Source organism: Camelus dromedarius, chromosome 1 (assembly GCF_036321535.1).
Source record: "Camelus dromedarius isolate mCamDro1 chromosome 1, mCamDro1.pat, whole genome shotgun sequence".
Lineage (NCBI taxonomy): Eukaryota > Metazoa > Chordata > Mammalia > Artiodactyla > Camelidae > Camelus > Camelus dromedarius.
This window is the reverse complement of record NC_087436.1, coordinates 43,171,926-43,193,639: the sequence shown is the minus strand read 5'-3', so window position 1 is coordinate 43,193,639 and position 21,714 is coordinate 43,171,926. Positions and strand designations below refer to the sequence as shown.

Sequence of the window (21,714 nt, the reverse complement as noted above, 5' to 3'; positions counted from 1 at the left end):
CCTTATGGCAACGTTCAGTATGTCAGACAGACAGTCATTCAAGTCTGGGGCATGGATTTCCTTGTGGTCATTAAAGTCATGCCATTCAGGTGGTCTTTTACCCTGTTGGGAGTCTTCTTACCATGAAATCAACAATAGAATATTTTATTTAACATCAGTATACAGATGAGTCGTGTAAGTGTTTACTGTCCATTAAAAACAAATCTTCCTTCGAAATAAACACAAGAAATCCATAAACAAATCAAGCAAGACTTTGAGTAGAATGGAAATTCTTGACAGTTCATGAACTGATCACGCAATGCTTCTGATTGTATAATTTTTAATTCATTAAAATGGTACGTACGTATCTGGAATCAGTTCACCATGTTCTCCCCAATGGTATTTTTCTAAACATATTACTTCCTTTGAGAGAGTTTTAGCAGTCAGTCAGCAAATACTTAATGAGTATTTTTGAATTGCACACTCAGCAATAGAAAAAAATAATCAGTTTGGACCACAAGAGTTTATATTATCTTTATAAAAATGATTTCACCATTGGATGGTGTCCTAAGAATAAAGGCATGATGTATTTGTCACTAGAGTAAAACTTTAGTAAATATGTTAAGTTATACCTAAATTACAATATAATATGTAAAAATACCAGCTTGAATTTGGTTGGTATTTATAATTATAAATTATGATAACAAATAAATAAATTATATATAAAATAAATAAATTTATAATTATACTTATAAGATAATGCAACTGTGGAAGTATCTCTGGTAATAAGCAAATCGATAATAAATTTTCCCATTGCATTTGTAAAGTACATACATTCTTTTTCTATTTAAGACTAACTGAAATCATTAATTTCATATTCTCCAAATGGTTATTTCTCAGTAAGAACTATAATATAGAAATGATGTTACAATCCTTATCTAACCACCATGTAATAATAAAATAGAACCAGTTGTAGAGTCCACCAGCACATCTTAGGAAATAAATTACTTGTTTTGAAAAGAACTCCTTCAACATCTTCTATTTGTTTTGAATTATTAGGAAGGTTTACGTAGCTTGATTCAGGTATGCATGTTTACCATAATAAACTGTAGAGGATTTTCATACTGGTTGTTAGTTTGCAATCTTTTTTTGTAGAAAATCCATTCTGCAAATAGAGTAGAAAACGGCACATATATTTGAAATGCCATTAAAGATGCCTTTGAGATATTTGATGATCACTTAATTTAATGATCACTTCAGTAACACTTTTAAAAGATCAGAATCTCTGAGGAGAAGTATTTTTGTGTTCTCTATTTTAATATGGAGAAAATCAAGATGAAGAATAATCTTCTGTTTTGTCCTAATATTCATACTGTTTATACTTTGGGACTGTATACTATTTGTTTAGAAGTTATGACATTTTAATGCAAAAGGGTATATCTTCCATCTCATCCTCATGGTTTATGAAACGCAAAGCTGAACTCAGCCAGAACTATGTGGATTAAAAAGCCTCAGGCTCTTAAGTATAAAGCCTTTTCTCTAGTTGGAGATGTTTTTTTTTCTCCGTAGATATCACTTAGATTTTTTTAAAGGTCGGAGAACTTGTCAGTCTCTAGAAGTAACACCATGGCTAGAGATGATGAATTTTGAAGAATGTGGTTTAGCTTTCTCAACCTAGCCTGATGCAGGAGAGCAGGCCTGCAAAGCCGTGGTCAAGAGGTCTGGTCCGTTTTAGTTGGATATAAATTGGTGGAGTGGGGGTGCTGACTCAGAGCACAAGTAAGGTTCCTCAGTATAGAGCTGCAGGATGTACAGGAAGAGGGCAAATATACGAGGTATTTGAACAACAGTAGCAAGAGAGAAACACATGTTATGGATAGTCTGTTAGTTAGAATATAAGCTCTTTGAAGGCAGAAGCTTTTGTTCACTGATACAGTCAAGTGCCCAGAATACTTCCTGGCATATGAAAGGTACTCAAGAAACACCTGCTACACATACAAATGATTTAGGTTTTAAAGCTACTCTTTAAATTTCAGTTTTGCTTGATGGAAGATACTTACGCATGTAGTGAGGCTGCCAGATTGTGGCACTGACCAAATAAACCACTTTCCCCCTCCTTTCTCATGTTTTTATCTTTTATTAATTCTTGACTATACTTTATTTGCATATTCAATTAATCAAAATAATTACTTGATGGATATGTGGCAGGAAATTTACATAACACTGGTCAATTTATGATGCTCTATATAAATGATGGGGTTACTTTTTATTTAGCACAGAGAGGAACCCCCAACATAGTATACTATCTTTGGGTGCTGGAGAAAATTATTCTGAACTCATTTCCTGTAACTCTGGACTTTTTTATATTGATACGATATTTTATTGATGAAAATATGGATTGTTGCCATGGTTATCAAGTAGAGGTAGTAATTGGCTGATCAACTATTTGAGTAAATAAATAGATTCAGCAGGAGGCACAGATGGGTTTGAAATGACTGTTATTTGCAAGCTTATTAGCTGAGTTATTTTAAAGTCTTACATCATGAGTACCCAATATAGAAAATGTAATTTGCAGAAAGTGTTGATTAACTTCGAGAGTATGTCTTGGATAGGAAGTCATATTAACTTGGAGGGTTTGTCTTATATATCAAAAGATGCAGTTCCTGGGGAGAGGCTATGAATTTTCCAGGAGTTTTTCAAGACGTGACATTACAGATGATGCAGTGTATCTTCTTCAACTGTACCCGTTTGCTTCCCTTCTCTCTACAGAGTGGACTCACATCCTTACACCTTGCCGCCCAGGAAGATAAAGTGAATGTTGCTGATATTCTCACCAAGCATGGGGCTGACCAGGATGCTCACACAAAGGTAGGGCAAGTCACTGTCAGTATTGTGACAAGTTCTGACTCGGATGATTCCCAGTAGCCCCCATTTAGGTCACCCCTAGTCTAAGCTCCATCCCCCCCTCGAAATCCCATTCTGAATTATTTATGACTCTCTCCTGCTCACAAATCTATAATGCTTCTCCATTTTTGCTAGAATTAAGTCCAAATGGATAGCAATAATAGGACTCTTTACAAAAAGACGCCAGTTTTGCAGACTTAAGTCCACCCTCTCTCCCTTATCACTTCAGCTAGTGGGGATGACTTGCTGTTCTCATCCTGTGCTTGCCTCCTCCATGCCCTTGGTTGTGAAATGCAATGCCGTGAAGTTCTATGAGCTCACAGTGGCTACATTTATTCATGCATCTCCTCTGGGTCCTCCTATCAGACTCAGTCTCTCTCCCCTGTTTTCAGATCCTATTATCCATCTCTTTCTCTTAGCTCTTTGTCAGATTAAGTGGACACACGTCTCCCTTGCTGTGTTAAGTTCCTGTGTTCAGGGATCTGTCCCTATTCATATTTATATCCACAGAACGCATGTATCATTTGCCAAGTAATATTTGTACCATCAAACAGAATTTCTACACAATCTACCATAACCGAAGCTCTCCCTAATCCCCCATCCCTTGAGTATTTACCACTACAGTAGTTATTTATTTGTTTATTATTATTATTTATAGCTTGGTTACACTCCTTTAATCGTGGCCTGTCACTATGGAAATGTGAAAATGGTCAACTTTCTTCTGAAGCAGGGAGCAAATGTCAATGCAAAAACCAAGGTAAAATAGTTGTACTCATTTTTATTTTCTATATGCAAATGGTTCAGCCATATGACGCTTCACCAGCTCACCATAGCTACAAATGTATTTTCCTTTTAGTTCTTCTAAAGTGATTTTGAGTAAGTGATGTATTGTTGCAGTTGTTTGGACTTTTCATCCTAATGACTTTTGACAGCCATGTAGGTTAGCTTCAGAACGACTTCTGTGGTAAAGTTCCAGTAGCTGACATGGATTTAACAGTTTACTGCAGGGTATGATAGTTGCCTAGTTAGAACATCTTGATGTTCTGCCCGATTTCCTTTACATTGTTTCCAGGCCTTGGCCCCCATTGCCCAATCCTCAGTACAGGCAGTGTGCCTTTCAGTTTTAATAAACCCTGTCGTATTTGGAATATCACATGGTCATGCTCAGTGAGGCAATAATATGTAAGGCCTGGGTTGGAAGTTTTCAAGGATAATGCAGAGCTGACTTAATCCCAAGTGTTTTTCCCAGTGGTATCTGAAGGGTCCCTTCAGCAAAGCAAGATGGGAACATAACATCACACTTCAGTACATTCAAATTATTTCAAGAGGAAGACAAATGTGTGAAATAACGGCTGCTACTAGGCATAGTATAACTTTTGCAGCTCCAATTTTCTTGGTCCAAAAAATATGTAATTGCAGTTTTTAAAGTTTATATATCAGAAATCTCTAATTGCAGCTATGTGAGTAGGCTCAAGTAAACTAGTGTGAGCACATTCAGGAGTTTTCGAAGTCATCATTAAAGATGCTACTCATTAGAAGCAGAAGAAGTTTTGAAGGTCAGTCTTTTTATATCCACTTCAAAGCAGAGACAAAAGCACGTCTGTACATAAGTGTATTTGTAGGTGAATTAAAAATAAAATTATTTTAAAGTGATAAATAACACTATTAATATTTCAGAATCAAAACTTCTAATCCAACTCTAACACGATAGATATTGCCAAGTTGCTGACTAATTCTTGAGTTCTTGTGCAATTGTACTTTGAGACTTATTGAAAAGCTCCAAATATGAATTCTCAGGCATTCACATGTAATAGGATTTCTGTTGGGTCAGTTCACATATAAGCACTACAGGAAAGACTTTCTCGTTGGAATCCAGGTATTCTCCTGAAAGGCATAAATGCAACAATGCAATGAGATTTGGGCAGAACTTGAAAACCTTTATCATATTTGTTTTGTTAAGTGTTTGTTGAACTGGCTATAACATTTAGAAGCCAAACATATTGTCTGGATAACATCATTTGCCTCCCTGGAGTTTGATCTGCATTCAAGTAGACATTTGGTTGAGAGAAAAATCTCATTTTAACTTTCAGATTTTTTAAAAAGTGAACTTTTTAGATTTTACTTGCTTTTGGAAACAAATACATCTTTTTATGTATCTGCAGGGAAGTGGATAGATAGATACCCAAAGGATTTCATTTAATAAACACTTCATAATTTTATGTAGAATGACATTTTTGGAGAAGGAATTATGTTTTCTTCCTCGCCTCTCATATGTAACCATAGTTACTAAAAATTGTTTTGTTGCTATGAAAATATAAACATATGTATTTCCTTTACTCCTTAAACATCCATCACTTGGTATGAAAATTTGGAAAAGTTTATAAAACTTCAGTATAATATTTATAAACACAATGGAAAGGGAGAGTTTTTCAGGAAAAGAAATATCTCATACTTGATGCTCCTCAAATATCCATGGATTACCCGATTTGAGAGCAGAGTCCATGTAGGAGTGATACATATCTCAGAGTCCCTGTAGGGGATTTATAGCTCCAGGTTTCCTGAGGTCATTCCATTGCAGGGATGTGTATCAGACATGGCAGAGCTGATGCTATTCCAGCCTGAGGGACAGTCAGACAGATAGTTAGTCACACACGTGGTACATCCCCATAGATGGAAAGGCCATAGTGACAGCTTAGAGGGAATCATACGGCAACCTGAGCATTGTTAAAAAAAAAAATTCAACCAGGTAAATTTTTAAAATCTAATTGGCTTTATTGAAAGATTCATGAATTGGGCAGCATTTGTCAAGCGAACAGAGGGGAGCTCCAAAGGACTACAGAAAGGGAAAGGTTTTTAAAGGCAGGACAAGAAAGTCCTAAACAAAAAAGAGTAAGGCTTAGGCAGCCTACCTCTTGGGGGTGAAAGTGGACTGTGTGGCAGAGTAACTCACCTTTCGGGGAATGGAGGGGGCCCGTGTGACAGATTACCTCCCTGGTGCCGACCAGAAAATGCCAGACTGACCCGTTAAGACTGCATTTCTGGGGAAAGCTTCAGCTAGCTTAGGTATTAAGCCCCAGCTTGGTGGTGTGGCCTAGCATAAGCGACTCCATTTTGGGCCTGTGGTTTTATGTTTAACAAGTTCCTCCTTTTGATCAGACTCTCAGCTTAACTGAGATGTGATCAATATTTAAGCCATCACCCCCCCCCCCACTTCTCTGAAGTTTTCATGGTTTTTGTCATCCCTTTGGTATCCATAAGTTGTGATGTTTCTTCTGCCCATGTGATAGTCACAGATCACAGCCTCAGGTTTACAGTCTTTAAGCTGGTCATTCTCTTTGTTCCTTTTCTAATGTTCCATTCTTAGGGAGATCATCTGCTTTGTGGCAAGTGGCTATGAACACATATTTAAAGCTTTCGGGGGGGGCATAATGTGGGGGTATAGGTCAGGGGAAGAGTGTGTGCTTAGCATATACAAGGTCCTGGGTTCAATCTCTAGTGCCTCCATAAAAAATAAGAAAATAACAAAAATAAATAAAGCTTTTGAGAGAATACAATGCACCAAGGAGATTATTATGATTATTATAAGTAGGATAATTCTTCATTTCTGGAGTGCATTTCAGAGGCATGATGCCCAAGACTCAAACCAATCAAAATCAACCAAGTCAAAGACCTCATCGAAGGAGTCCAAGTGGCTTGCCCAGTGATCTTATGCAATTGTTTCAACTTCCCCAGAAGTGTTAATCCAGGTAGAGCAGATGGTGTTGACCCCAGTACCTGGTCTTGCACAGCTAAAAGAAAATCAAGGGCTATCCTATTATCAAGAACAACTTTGGCCAGAATGTCTAAAGATCTTGTTGGGCAGCTATTATCTTAGCAATAGAATCTGCAGTATATTCAAGAGTTAAGGAAAGATTCCTCGTTAGCACTGACCCCTAACCAGGGAAGCAGGGTTCTGTCAAAGGGAGTTAATTTTGAGTCATGATTGCCTGTTGGTATTAAGGGTCTGTGGGCCACACAGGCAGTTGTATTCTGGTTATTCTCATCTTGTATCCCTTTCTTTACATAGAACCTGGGCACCCCAAGTTTGGGGTGTTAACCAGAGACAGGGAAAAAGTCTGGGGGTTTCTAGCATCAAGGACAGATCAGAGTTTTTGATGATAAATCCAGCAGTCTGCAAGCTTACTCCTCTTAGCAGTGGCCTGGGAGATATGAATGGTAGCATTATCTTTCCTGGCCAAGGCAAGAGTAAAGGAAAAAAAAGGAGAAGAGAGGTTTTCATGTTTAGTTAAAGTGAAGTCATGATCTGGCATCTTGGGAAGAAGCAGTCTCCCTTAATGTCAGCTACTTCTCTTAGTCAGTTTGATTTGGAGGTCTCTGGCATTCGGATGGGACCAGATGTCAGGTGGAGTCTTCTTTAACTTATAAATGTGTACCCAAGGCTCAAACTGTTGAAGTTTAGCTGCCATCTGAATAGTAAGATCTGGTATAGTCCCTTCCAAGGAGATTCAAAGGCAGTCTTTGTTCTCACCAATTCAGTTTTATGATCTTAAAAGTTATCAAAACCCCACACTTGTCAAAAAATTCTTTTCTTGATTTATTCTGAAGATGAACCACTTTTGCTGGAAGACTTCTACAAAGCATCAGAGTAAAACACTAACTCTTTGCAAATGACAAAAAAGACTTTAAAATGCCCATTATTAAAGATCTTGGAATTGACAAGGACATTTGGACACACAACGTTTAAGATAAGAACTGGAATTATGACTGATACAGTTATACCAGGACATATCAAACTTCTAGGAATTTCATAGAATTTATGAAATACTTATACCATATACTTATATAAACACAACATAAAGAAGGCTTTCTATTATTTCTTACTTGACAATGCTTCCCATGTAATTTAACATATTGGTCATGAGGAGGCAGTGACACTAGATGTAAGGGAAAGATACTCTTACAAGTTTAAGGTGTGAATGGGCTACCCAGAACTTAGAGCCCAGGACACTTGGGTCTGAAATATATAGATGAAATTTTATTGGTAGTGAGGCAGGTTGATAATAAAAAAGTAGTCTCATGGTCATTGTCTATCATTATCTTCTCCATAGGATCTGAACCTAGAATGATAGTGAAGAAATTACTTAACCCTGCTATTTTCAGAGTCATCATCTCTGAAATGAGAAAATCCTTCATTTATTCAATCAGTTTTTTTGTGGACTCATTTAGTCACCCATTACCTATAAAACACCTACTATGTACCAAATACACTTATTTGCAGAATGGTAGTAAAGATTAAAAGAGACAATAAATACAAGGTCCAATATCTGGCATAAAATTATGCTTAATACATGATCACTATTAATGTTTTGTTGTGTCTCCAAGGAGTCTAGTGCAATTTATTTAATTAATGTTTATTTGCAATTAACCTGTACCAAACCCACCACCCACTAGAGTTCTGAGCCAGACTGGCTTTCCACTAATCTTAACTGCAGTTCCTCACAAATCATGGATTACAGAACTTTCATCTGAGTGAACGTTTAGACCAGAATGTTAAAAAGAACCTACTTTTAAAAGACATTGAAAGTGGGCCACCCAGCTTCCAATGAAACCTCCTATTAAGTGTGCTCATCTTTGACTGAAGCTGTTCTCTGAAAGCAATATGAGATTTAGATTTACTTTCATTGACTTAGAATTCTTAAAGCTAGCCCAAAGTTTAATGAGAAGGGAAGTCACGATGAAAAAGTAGTGGTTTGTACCTTTTTCCCTAGTGAAGAAATCACTGTGATAATGCACTTTCTCATTATAAATCTTCTCCAGCAAACCCCTTTCTAATGCTCATGAAAATGCTACTTGGTGAAAAGAAAAAAATGGTTATAATTTGGAGTCTGTTTATCTTGCTATTTCATCAGCCAGCCTCTTCTCTTTGATTAGCGGACCATAAGGTGTGAGGGCGTGTTTGCTGCCGAGAAATGGGTTGCTGCTATGCTGCTCGCCTAATAAACAGGCATCCCTGATTATTTGATTGTAAATAAGGCTAAGAAATTAAAAATGAAGGCTAACCTAGTTTTCCTTTTCCTTTGGCACATCGCTGCTCGGTCGCCCGCCCCCGTGGTCCACAGAACGGCTACACGCCCTTGCACCAGGCTGCCCAGCAGGGCCACACGCACATCATCAACGTCCTGCTGCAGCAGGGGGCCAAGCCCAACGCCACCACCGCGGTAAGGCGGGCGCCCGCCGCCCCTCCCACGCCACTCCTTCCTCCTTTCCCACCCCAGCATCCTCTTTAAATAAGCCCCCGGCACTCTACTCTGGAAAGCCCAGGATTTCCAGAAATCAGCACGACTTCGCCGGGAGTGCGGGTACGGGAAGGGAGCGCAGCGGCTTGACTCGGTCCAGTCTCCGGGGAGAGGGGGCCCTGCGCTCGGGGCTGCCCCGCGGCCAGCTGGCTCTGAGCTGTGAGCGAGTCCCCTCCCGCCCCGCCTTCTTAAGGGAGCACAGTTTCCGAGACCGCTGGCTCAGACTAAGCTCTTTGGGGGATGCGTAGCCATTGAAATGTAAACTAAGCGGTGCAATTAAACAAACCGGGATCCCCAGTGGTCTGGGCCGGGGCCTGAATTGCTGGCTTGTGTTATTCTGCTGCAGCCCCAGCTTCCGCACAGCTGTAGCTAAATCTGTTACTGTGTTCCCCGTGGTGACATCTTACCTGCAGCAGATGGCCTGACCTCAGTGAGGAGTGAGTGTACTTGGTGCTTGAATAGTTTTTGGAGGCCTCATCTTCTATTCACGAGTTACTTTCCTAAGCACAATACAGAATTCGCAGAGCCGTTTGACAACCTTAGGGTTAAAGCAGTCAAGTGCTTCTTATTAGAAAGAGCGGGCAGATGCAGCTTGTTGTGTTACCATGGTGACCTGGGCTATAGTCTCAAGAAGTTACAAAGACAGATTCAGATGTAATGGTAAAAACAAGTGATTTTCCTAAGCTGTGCCTTGTTTTGGAAGGAAATGCTGGCTCATGTGGAGCCGCGGGTGAGCTCATTGGCTCACATTGCCGTCCTCCCTCCCGGCTCTCACTCTCTTTCACTCTCCCTTCAGAATGGCAACACTGCCTTGGCGATTGCTAAGCGTCTGGGCTACATCTCCGTGGTGGACACCCTGAAGGTTGTAACCGAGGAGGTCACCACCACCACCACGGTAAGTAAAAGGAACCCACTGGCTTCGGCGCCACGTACTTTTTCACTTATAAAATGTTTTGATCTTTCCGTGTTGAATTAACTTCTTTTGGTGAGCATGTTGTAGAATATCCACTGAAGTCGGCAGATGTAAATGCATTTACACAACTAATACAGGGATTCCAGCTTCCTTTATCAACATAAATCCATCTAACATGCATGCATGTCATTTTAATAATACTTAGTTTCTTTTTCTGTTACTGACTTTTTTTTCCCACCCCTCTGCCCTTTTGCTGTAGTTGGGTGTGACACCTACTGCTGGCAAAGTCATAGGACAGTCCACGGCGAACTTCTTATCTTAGCCCCAAGGTTACGCCAGCCTTTGGGAAGACCTTGATGCCTACCTACTATGCTCACAATTGGGCCAGATGCATTCCCAGTGAGGGCAGTCCATCCTCATTTTCTTTCTATTTCTGATTATTATTGCTGTATTCAAAAAGAAAATTGAATTTGCTTAAGAGGAAAACGGTGTCTGTATCTTGGCAGAGCATATATTCAACATTTTAAAAAATAATAATTTGTTGCTAGTTTCTTTTTTGCTGTTGTTGGTGGTGGAGGTACTGGGGATTGAACCCCAGACCTTGGGCCTCATGCATGCTGGGCACACACCCTATCACTGTGCTATACCTCTATCCCAACCCCCTGCGCTTAACATTTTTAATTTTTACTGCTTTAAATATGACTGCTGATTCTTTAGGAGAGAACAGTGATCATCATTGACCTTTGCCAGTGCAAATCTAGAAGAGGAAGACGTGATAGTAATGGGTCCTAATGCTCTTGTGCTATTTAGCTGGAGCAAAGATTAAAGGAGGCCTCCTGAGAGGGAGACTCATAGCTGAAAGCAGAAGTGCTCCTCTCTTTGCATTTATTTATTAACTTTTCTCCTTAAGCATGAATTCTAAGAACAACAGCTCTTTAATTTCTCTTTGTAAAGTAGATAAGTAGAGCAATGGTACAACATTAGAGGTTCCCAAGAGACAATAAGATCAAGAATTGACAAATACAAAAATTGTGAATGAGGTTCTAGGAAACGCTCCAAGCTAGGAATGATGCATCTAGAGTTTTAGAACACTTGGTTCTTTTGCTAGATGTGGGGGAAAGGAGAGGAATTTTATTCTTCAGGCTGAGAGCAGGTCCCTGTCGACAGGCATTGAGGTAGATGGAATACAGTGGGTTTGATGTGAGGTTTTAAATAGAGTAGCATATGATTTATTAATGAGCTGCAGGACACAGACTGAATTTAGATGGGAGAGTGGCACTGTTTGTTTTCTCAAGTCGAATCTTAAAACCTTTGGCCAGTGTGTCACAATATTTTTAAAGATTTAAAGTACAGCTTCAATAAATTATATAAGAAAGAAACAAATCTCGTCACAAGCTAGCATTATACTCTGAGGCATTATATATGGCTGAGTTGTAATGGCTTTTCCTTACTGTATGATTTCTTATACCTGGAAAATCTTCGTGTTAAGGACCTGTGCATATGTGTCTTTATTTGGCATCTTTGAAACAATGTGTACATCTCAGATGAGTGAAACTTGTAATAGCAAGATTGGCTGAACACATCTGTTCTTAGAAATCATGGTTTTTCTCAACTTTATTACCTCTTCCATGTTCTGGGAATCCTGAATGTACATTTTTATCAAATGACCACTAGATGGCAAACTTGTATTTTTTTTGCTGTCTTGAACTGCTTGACTTCCATTCATTTCATTAACTCACTCCCTTAGTATTTATTGGATATAAAATATGTGCTGGATCTGTGCTCAGTGCTAAAGAGTCATCGGTGGTGAAAACATTACTCCACCCCTCCAGCAACTTACAGTGTGGTGGGAGTGGAGAATGAGACAAGTTTTGTAAGAAAATAAATTCTTTAATAGCAACAAAGGTATAGAACATACATGTCCAATTTCAAAGAGATTTCAGGCTCATAAATATTACTTAGAGTGAATGACTTTCACTATACAGATATATATATTTAAAAAGAGGAGCAATTAGCTTTCTAAATACTGTAACTAAATAAGACCTCAAATATGGTGTCAGAAATCAGACATACAGCCCTATCTCCACACATCTAGCTCAAGGGGGATATGAAAACTCCTCATAGAACTCCCACGGGAAATTTTTTCTTTTCTGGTAACTATTATTCTCTACACTGTCGAGCTAAGCAGTGCTCCACCAAAACCCACTGTACTCAGAAATCAAGTTTCTAGGTGAAAAGCCAACAGACAAATAGAAAACATAATAGCGTGTCTGTTTTCAGTTGGGATAATAAGAAATCATGGCCCATCTTAACTAAACAAGTTCCCCCTTTATTGAAATGGGTAGATTTATTGGTTACATGTTTTGATGCTGCCCAGTCTTTACTTTCTGCTTCTCTTAGAATTGTGAGTTTTATTGTTTTGTGAAGTGAAATTTGGGGTTAAGGACTGGATATCTGAACTTACTCCTGTCTGGGATGTGAGGCTTCTTACTTTGCACAGCCTCTCTTTCAGAAGAGATTTTCATCATTCTTTTCCCACATACTGATGATATTAAAAGTATAATTAATATGTAGTCATTACAAATATGCCAGACTTTGAGGGGAGATCTAGGATTCAAATTTAGGTTGTCAGAGTCCAAAGTCCATGTTCTTAACCACTCTGCCATAACTGATCTTGGCTTTGTTAAAAGTAGCTTAACAGGAATTTTGTGAAAGAGATGTTTTCACCTAACTTTCAACTTCAAAAAACTCACTTAAGACGTGTCCTTTATTGATTTTCATGGGAGCATCAGATTCAACATCATTTTCTAAAGTCTACAGCTTCACTAAAAATAATTTGGAACTACTCCCTGGTGGGAAGCGAAGAGCATGAGGCAATTTGATAATTATGTAAATTAATAAAATTAAATTTACTGTTACTTCCATTTAAAAGTAATGGTTGAACTACAGCCACACATCTAACAGACGAATCTCACATCATTGGCTTCCTACGATGTGCCCTTTGAGCAGCTGTGTGAGTTCTCAGCCATCAAAGAAAGTTTCCTTTGCTCTCCCTCCTTCCAGAGTATGAATAAAGTCATTGTGTGGGGAGGAGAGTAAGGCAGCAGTTGGTAAAGGAAAAGCCACTGCTTCAGAAATTTCTGAGACATTTTGGAATCATGGTTTGTTTCCTTAACCTTTGCTTTTCCAACTTTACTTTGTAAGACCCAGCAGGGGCTATGAGACAGTTGAGCATTCTCCAGAGATTATAGTCATTGTCTGTTTGCCAGAATGGACATTAGGGTGGGAGGGACACATTACTGGCAACAGGAGCCAACAAGCTCCATGTCCTAATGTAGTTTGGAAGAACTGTGAGATAGGACTCATCCATCTACTTATTGACCTGCTGTCATCCATTATTTGCAGAGATTTAAAGTGATTGTGTTATATGTTGCATATAATCGTTGAGATGTAGAACATTAATTACCGGGTAAGCTGCTAAAATTAAAGTGACATTATATTTACATTATTATGTATACTTTGGTCATAAATCTTATCTTCTGCCATGTCAGTTAAAATGGGAGTCATAAAAATGGCAATGCAGTAGATACACGTAAAGTGTACACCTTTTGAGGTGAGATGTTTTCTTTGAATAGAGATCTGTTGACTAGCAGACTAAGCTGTCATTCTTGTGCAAAGAACATAATAATACATCCTATATTGTATGTGTATGTATCCTATAATATCTGTATCTATCTAATATTTATCCTGTGTATTGTCTTTAAGAGACAATAGACTGAGTGCAGAACCTTTTAAACTTTTGACGTCTTTTTTTCCCAATCTGCTATAATTATCTCCACTACACCTGAGTAGCAGTCATTTTTTGGTGACTCACCTTTGTTGAGACTTTTCAGGCCACTTACTTTAGTTCTGATAGAAAAATATTATTTACATAATACTGAACTGATATACAAAAATTATGTTAATGTGTACAATTGGTATAACAGATGTGGGAACAAAACCAGGTTTTACGTGTGGCTGTGATAGGAGCCAGTGTGTGTGGGCATTGGAAGGTGGCATCCCAGCCAGGGGCACTTGTCATGCGGGGACTTGCTGAGGATGTGGTTCATGGTTGATCGGGGGAAGAGTAAAATGAAGGGCAGTAAAGCGCACTTCTTCTTTTGCACAAAAGAAAGTGGATATTATCCCCTACTTATTAAACAACATGTTAAGGACTCATGTTTTATTTGCTACATCATGAAAGATGTAAAAACAAATTATAGTCTACCATCTATCATATTCTATTTGTTTTTTTTTTTGCTACATTATATGATTTAATTACATACTATTAAACTTATGCATCGTGCACTACTCATTTTAACTTTTAAAGCAGTTTTATCTTGACCATAGACTCTGAGATTATACACAGAAGGAGATGCCCATGATCATTTAGTTATATCCTTGTTTCCTATGGGCTATTCAGAGGCAGTTGCATAAAGCCATATTTATGTTTTGCTAATCAGGTTTTCAAAGGACACTTTATTTAAAGGGACAGTATGTATTCATTTCTTACAACATTAGTCATGAGTAATAGGAAGACTTATTTATTATCTATTCAACAAATATTTGTTGTTGAGCTTTTAAAGATCAAGCACTACGTCACATACAAATGAATACTATATTTACTACATTGTATATAGAAATCATTTTTATTATCTTTACCCCAAAAATCCATGACCAATATGATCAGTGTGTTACTTTTTCTGTTGCCACATATATTTGCTGATAACTTTGGTACCATTCAGTGACCAAACTAAAGCAAAGTTATTTCCACTCTCACAAGTTCAGAGGAAATGTAGTCCTATTATAAGCATCTGCAAATAGAAACTGAGAATGTCAGGCAGTATAACTTAATCATTTAAAGAGTATTTCCATCAATTATTTTCAAATAGAGAAGCATCCTCTTGTGGAAATGTTTCCTATGAAGGGCAAATACTCTAAAACATTTCTGCAAAAAAGGACTTTCTGGTGTAGCCTAATACAGTAGATATCCCTTAACATTTTTAATCATTTTATTCATGCTTACATATTTATTTTATAAGTTCCCCCCAGAGTCATAGTTTAATAGGCTGTCATTGTCTCTATCCTGTATTTTTAAAGTAAGTTATTTTTCTGCAATCTCTGTACTGTCATGATACAGGAGCGTGGGTTGCAAATTGAGCTGCACAATAGACCCACCTGAGGAACTTTTTAAAATATCTTTAGCTGGGCCCTGTCTTCAGGGATGCTGATTTAATTGGCCTGTTTTGGGTCCCAAGTAACAGTACGTTTTAAATTTGTCTAATAATTATAATATGTTGCTAGAGTTGAGAACTACTGATAAGAAACATAGGTTATCATCTATCTGTATTAAATTTATAAATCAATATTATAATTAGAATTAAATGGTATGTTATAATAGTCTTTTTAAGTTTGTTCTTTCATCAAATATTTATTGACCACCTGTTACTCTCCAGAACTTTAGGTAGATGCTTTTGTCTTTCCATTTGGAATTATTTAAACATCATAAGCAAAATGCTAGAAAGCTGAATTAACTAGTCTTCAACTGTGTCTTCATCTGGATAACATAAGACTTTCTCTACTGTCTCCATTTCTTCCTTTTCTTTAACTGTGGTAGCTACCAAAAAGAAAATCTGTTTAGTCATTATGTGAATTTTAAGTATATTTTACATCATTTTATATCATCAATTTATTTGCTATGTATTTGAGAAGCAGCTACTGTGTTTCAGGTTCTGTGGAAACAATCTTTGTAATGACTCACACTCTCACGTGGGAGGCGGATAAGGCACGTACAGTTGTGTGTGATGTGTCTGTGATGCTGTAGGAGTGAGTAGCAGCAGGTAAACACGGTTAAACAAATACATTCATTGGGGAGGCTCAGGGAATGTTTCTGCAAGGAAGTTACATCTCATATGAGCCAAAAAAAAAAAAAAGAAAAAAGAATATTGCTGGCAAAGAAAAGACTATATGGAAAAAACAGAGGCATAAGAGAACACAGTCTGCCAACATCTTTGTAGCATGCAGGGAGAAAAGAAGCTTCCCCACCTCTCCTTACTACATCACCACAGGTCTTCTGAGCCAGTTTTACCTGACCCTTGAACAACATGGGGGGTTCAACCGAATCTAACTAGAGTCAGCCACCCATCGCCATGGTTCTGCACACATGAATTCAATCACCTTTGGATCCTGTAGTGCCATTATATTTACCATTGAAATGTATCTGTGTGTAAGTGGACCCACATGGTTCAAACCTACATTGTTCAAGAGTCAATTGTATTAAGTTTTTTCTGAAGAAAATGGGGAGCCACTGAAAGGCTACGCAGTATCACATTATGATTTAATCAGTCTCTCAACACACAGAAATTATACATGTATATGTAAATGTATTTTCAAATTAATTAGTTGAACTTCCCTGAAAATATATTTGGAGTTCTCTACTGCTTTTGGAAAGGAGTTGGCAGTAGGGGCATTGTAGCCAAGTAAGTCATTAATATCTATGTAGCAAAACCAAGAAAACCTACTTACTTTATTTTGGTGGCTGTAGTTGAAGATTTTACGCTCATTTCGAGAGATTAGATTTTTAAAGTTCTCATAACAATACCAAATTGGTATACTCAATACAATTTCAGTGAAGAAACTAGAGATATGAATTTGAGACTCAACTATCTTTAGGAAATATTTAAAGTCATGAGATTTGGATTTTTATCTTTTTTTCTTTTTTTTTAGTCACCATAGTATCTCTGATGTTTAGAACAACGGTGCCTGGCATGCAATAGGCACTCAGAATGTTTCATTTTTTTTCCTTTTGAACCGTAACTTGCATCTTTTTTTTTAATTGAAGTACAATTGATTTACAATGTTGTATTAGTTTCTGGTATACAGCCCAGCACAGTGATTCAGTTATGCATATGTGTAAATATATATATTCTTTTTCATATTCCATTTGATTATAGGTTATTATGAGATATTAAATATAGTTCCCTGTACACACAGTAGGACCTTGTTGTTTATCTGTTTTATATATAGTAGTTAGTATCTGCATATCCTGAACTCCCAGTTTCTCTCTTCCCCTTCCTTCCCCCCTGGTAACCTTAGGTTTGTGTTCTATGTCTGTGAGTCTGTTTCTGTTTTGTAAATAACTTCATTTGTATCTTTTTTTTTTTAGATTCCACATATAAGTGATAGCATGTGGTGTTTTTCTTTCTTTTTCTGATTTACTTCACTTAGTATGACAATCTCTACATCTATCCATGTTGCTGCAAATGGCATTATTTCATTCTTTTTTATGGCTGAGTAGTAATTCCGTTGTGTAAATGTATATGCTACTTCTTTATCCAATCACCTGTCAGTGGACATTTAGGTTGCTTCCATGTCTTGGCTATTGTGTGTATATAGTGCTGCTATGAACATTGGGGTGCATGTATCTTTTCAAATTAGAGTTTCCTCTGGATGTATGTGCAAGTCACAATGTTTCTTGATGCTGAAGGACCAAAAAGTTCAGAGTTTTTAAGATTAATTTAATATTGAGTTATAGTAAAGATAGTAAGTTATGCTAGCTAATATTTTTTTGAATACTAACATATTATATAGCACTGTTCTTAGAGCTCTTATATGTATTATTATTGTGTATTATGTATTATATGTATTATTTCACTTCATAATAATTTTATGAAGTAATATTATTTTCTACATTGTACAGATGAGGAAATCGAAGCACAGAGAAATTAAGGGGTTTGCTAAGGCCTCATAGCTATTAAATGATGAAGTCAGAATTTGAACGCAGACAGCTGGACTCCAGAGACTGGTCTCTTAACTTTCCATCATACATCAGAATGGAAGGCAGGGGATTTGACAACTCTGGAGTCCTATTGTGAAAGGCAAATAAGCAACAAGCTAGAACTGTAGCCCAGTGAAAGACTGTAAGGATGATTGATTCTGCACTGTTGATCCTCTAATCCCAGAAGAGATGCATCACATTTTCTGCCCAAATAGTTTGTCTTTCACATTGTTTACAACCTCCTTCCAATAGCTTTGTTTTTAATAAATTGCATATGTTCACTGATTCTTATTAAAGCTTTCCTGGAGATATTACTTGGTTCAGTTTAAGGAAGCCCTGATATTAATTTGCTTTCTCAACATGACTATTAATGCCATTGCTAAATAATTTATTTTTCAAATGGGAACTCAAACTAATGAATTCTCTCTTGTATGACTTCACTGGAGTAAATGATCATTTATCTTCAGAAAGAACAAATGTGTTTCCATAAAGGAGAATAAGAGACTAAGCTTCCAAGATGTACATGTGTAGAAGATGGAGTGCTCATATTGACTATGACCTCTTTGCTGATTCTTTTGATCTTTTGTTTGACTTTTGTTTTTAAGTTGAGCATTAATGATTTTTATCTTTCCAGACTATCACGAGCATTAATGATTTTTGTCTTTCCAGACCATCACTGAAAAACACAAGCTAAATGTTCCTGAGACCATGACTGAGGTTCTTGATGTTTCTGATGAAGAGGGTAAGACTTTTATTCAGTCTTCTTTGACATCTATCATTGTCTTACATGAAGGAAACCATTCTTTTTTTTTCAGCTACCAAGGTGTTACAGTGGGTGTGGATGACAGCATCTTGGCACCTAAAGTCACTTTTGAACCTTTATTTCAATACGTTCACTTTTTCAATTTGGGGGAAGGAGGATTCTGTTTATATATTTTCAACTGGTATTATCTTTAATGACTTACTAAATAACAGGACTGGGAAAAGGGGAAGAAACTGGCAATTAGCTATATGTTAAAATATCTACCTGATAATACAGTTATTGTTAATACATTTAATTATGCTAAAGTAGATTTTTAATTAAAACTCCTTAAAGTAAAAGAACTTACAGTATACTCTATCAATGGTATATTGAGAAATATCTGCTTTCATTGGTTCAAACATACAGAACATGTTTAAAATCCAGAGGAAAGAGTCTTAGAGAGGATTAGAAATAGAACAGCAGTAAGTCATACAAATTCAACATAAGAATTTTATTCTTTAAGTCAGAAAATATGCCCCCTATAGTTTAAAGCTAAATGTTATCAAAGCCAGTGGATTTCAAAGAGACTTTAAAAGGAGCACTAGGGACTGTCTGGGTGGTTATGGGGACATCGTGCTACAGGTCCTGCCAGCAGGGTTCCTGGTTTTCCAGCTCTGCTTTAACTGGAAGAGTTAACTTTTCTTGAATAACAACAAAATCTGCTAAAAAGATTACGAATGCAGCACGTAAAGTGTGCAACCAAGTTTCAACAGTACAACTATTGGGCAAGTTGCATGTTTGAAAAATATATATGTACATATTTATGTTCATGGCAAATGTATATGTTTGAAAACTTATTGCCATAAAGGATGGAATGAGGCCCAATACTAATTGCTTTTATGGAGAAATAGTAAAACTATTTCTTTAGGTTCTTCAAGATACAATCATAAGGTAAAATTTTATATTGAGATGCCCTTATTTGGAACCCATTGTTAATTCACCTATCAGTGACAGACATTTTGTCAACTTTTATAAGAACTTATGACAAGAATGAACAAATGTTGCTTCAGTGTCTTTGAGTAAATTAAAAGATATTGCCAAAGTAATGGTTCCATGTATTTATTATAACTTAGTGTTCCATCCTAATACTTGCCAATTTTCAGCATTCATATATGCACATTATATTTTGTTTTGTATGCTCATCTTTCTTATCTTCACTTATATGTTGAACAGCTCTTAAACAGTTTGGTGACCACTTTATTGATGGGGAAGTGCTTAGTGATTCAGGTACCTCTAGAGGACATTATTGGAGTGAAAGCTTGTCTTTGCTTTTAATTTTTCTTAACTGGCTAGAAGCAACTTGCTTACTATGTAAATCTGGGTGCTTACTACTAATCTGTTATTCTTGAAATAGCATGTGTAATATGAGTGGAATTGTTTAGGTGTGTGTTTGAGTGTGTGGATTGTATTAACTTGGAAGCTTAATGCCATGAATTGCTTATACTAATGTAAGATTTTGAAGCTATTAATGAGACCTATTAATATAATTAAATTATCTAATGAACACTATATAATATTTTTCCAAAACTAATATTTCTTCCTAGAATACAAATTTAGAGAAAAATTAATTTTTTGATAAGTTGACATTGAACTAACATGAACATGCCAACAACTAGGTTAGACTGCTTGGTATGCAGTCATAGCATTATTGGATAAAGATATGGTTTCGATGTGGTTAAAAATATATTTTAAGTTAGTAGTTATAATGTAGTTTTTTAAAATTAGCTAGGAATAAAGATAAATTAACCTTTAAAAATTATTTAGGGAGAACTTTGGCATATAGGGAAAGATGAATAAGATAAATATTCTATTTAATAAGAAGTTTCCAAAGTACATGTGGTACCACTTTAAGGAAACCTATTCATGAAAATCTAAACTTATAAATCAGATAAATTAGATAGTGATTATTTAATTTAAAAATAGTTCTTTTTTTCCAAAATAATTGTTAATGTATTCCAACAGCTAATGCATTCAAAGTATTTACTGGGTTTATAGAAATACCATTTATATGAAACATCCTCTTGGACCTGCCCATTACATAAGATCTAGCTGTAATATCTTGTACACTTTTATTAAAACTATTCTATATTAAAAGTTACTAGTGATAAAAACTCTTGATTTGACAGGGATATTGGCTAATGATCAAGAACATCTTTTATGTTGAGAGAAGAAGCTTTCCATGGTTAGATATGGCCAAAACCTTAACATTTTTTCCCCAGAAAGATATTCAGGTTGAATAATTTTTTTGTATAGGGTATATTTGAGTATTATGAAGTACCTTTTAATACCAAGAATTAGTCTGAAGGAATTTGACTAGGTGACATTGCCAACCCTTCAATTTTTTATGCACTTAAAATGTTTTCATGGAACCTACCATCATTCATATGGACAAAGTGCAGCTACATGTATTTGGACAGTGTTAACCAATCCCTGGTTTCTTTACAGCTCTGCTGTTTTAGTAATAGTCTTGTAATCAATACTCAGAAGAGTATCCAAGCCAAGTACATATGTCCTTTCAGGCTAACTTGCTATAGTAGAGCAATCAAAATTATCCATTTATGAATCGAAACAGACAGTGACAGCGATGTTATTGTGTATAAAGCTCTATGACTGGTACCATGGGGGAATCAAAGATGAACATATATGGAGAGAGAACGTATAAATTAATGAAGCATAACTGAAGGCACTATGTCATCTGCATTTCGCATCTGCCTGGGAAGATCAGGAGAGGGAGAGTCCTACTACAGTCTCACGGACTTGCCGAAGCTGACAGAGTAATAGGAGGGTGGCACAGGTTTTTAGGAAGTAGAGAAGGAACAGTGTGGGAAGGTCCTGAGATAGGAAAGAATGAGAGAGACACAGAGTGGCAAAATAATCTAGTCATTCAGTTTGGCTGATGCATTAAAACATACCGGGCTTCCACGGGGAGTGTTTGAGTTCTCAACTGAAAAGTCTAGGAAATTAGGGTATATTAAAGATTTCAATTAATGATTGAAACAATTAA

At 36.8% G+C, this 21,714-nt stretch overlaps 1 protein-coding gene across 50 annotated transcripts in view; it reads left to right on the top strand.

The window, feature by feature from the left end:
- The window catches only part of ANK2 (ankyrin 2), a 603,826-nt gene that overhangs the window by 509,270 nt on the left and 72,842 nt on the right, over nt 1-21,714 (top strand). For 29 of the 50 annotated variants that reach the window (XM_064480279.1, XM_064480481.1, XM_064480731.1 and 26 more), the window contains 5 exons: nt 2,749-2,847; nt 3,542-3,640; nt 9,003-9,101; nt 9,976-10,074; nt 18,578-18,650. In XM_064480279.1, coding sequence (XP_064336349.1) covers nt 2,749-2,847; nt 3,542-3,640; nt 9,003-9,101; nt 9,976-10,074; nt 18,578-18,650 — 469 coding nt within the window. Of the gene's footprint in view, nt 1-2,748; nt 2,848-3,541; nt 3,641-9,002; nt 9,102-9,975; nt 10,075-18,577; nt 18,651-19,883; nt 19,938-21,714 lie in introns of all 50 variants that reach the window. The other 21 variants (XM_064481197.1, XM_031467121.2, XM_064480111.1 and 18 more) reach the window with 1 other exon arrangement.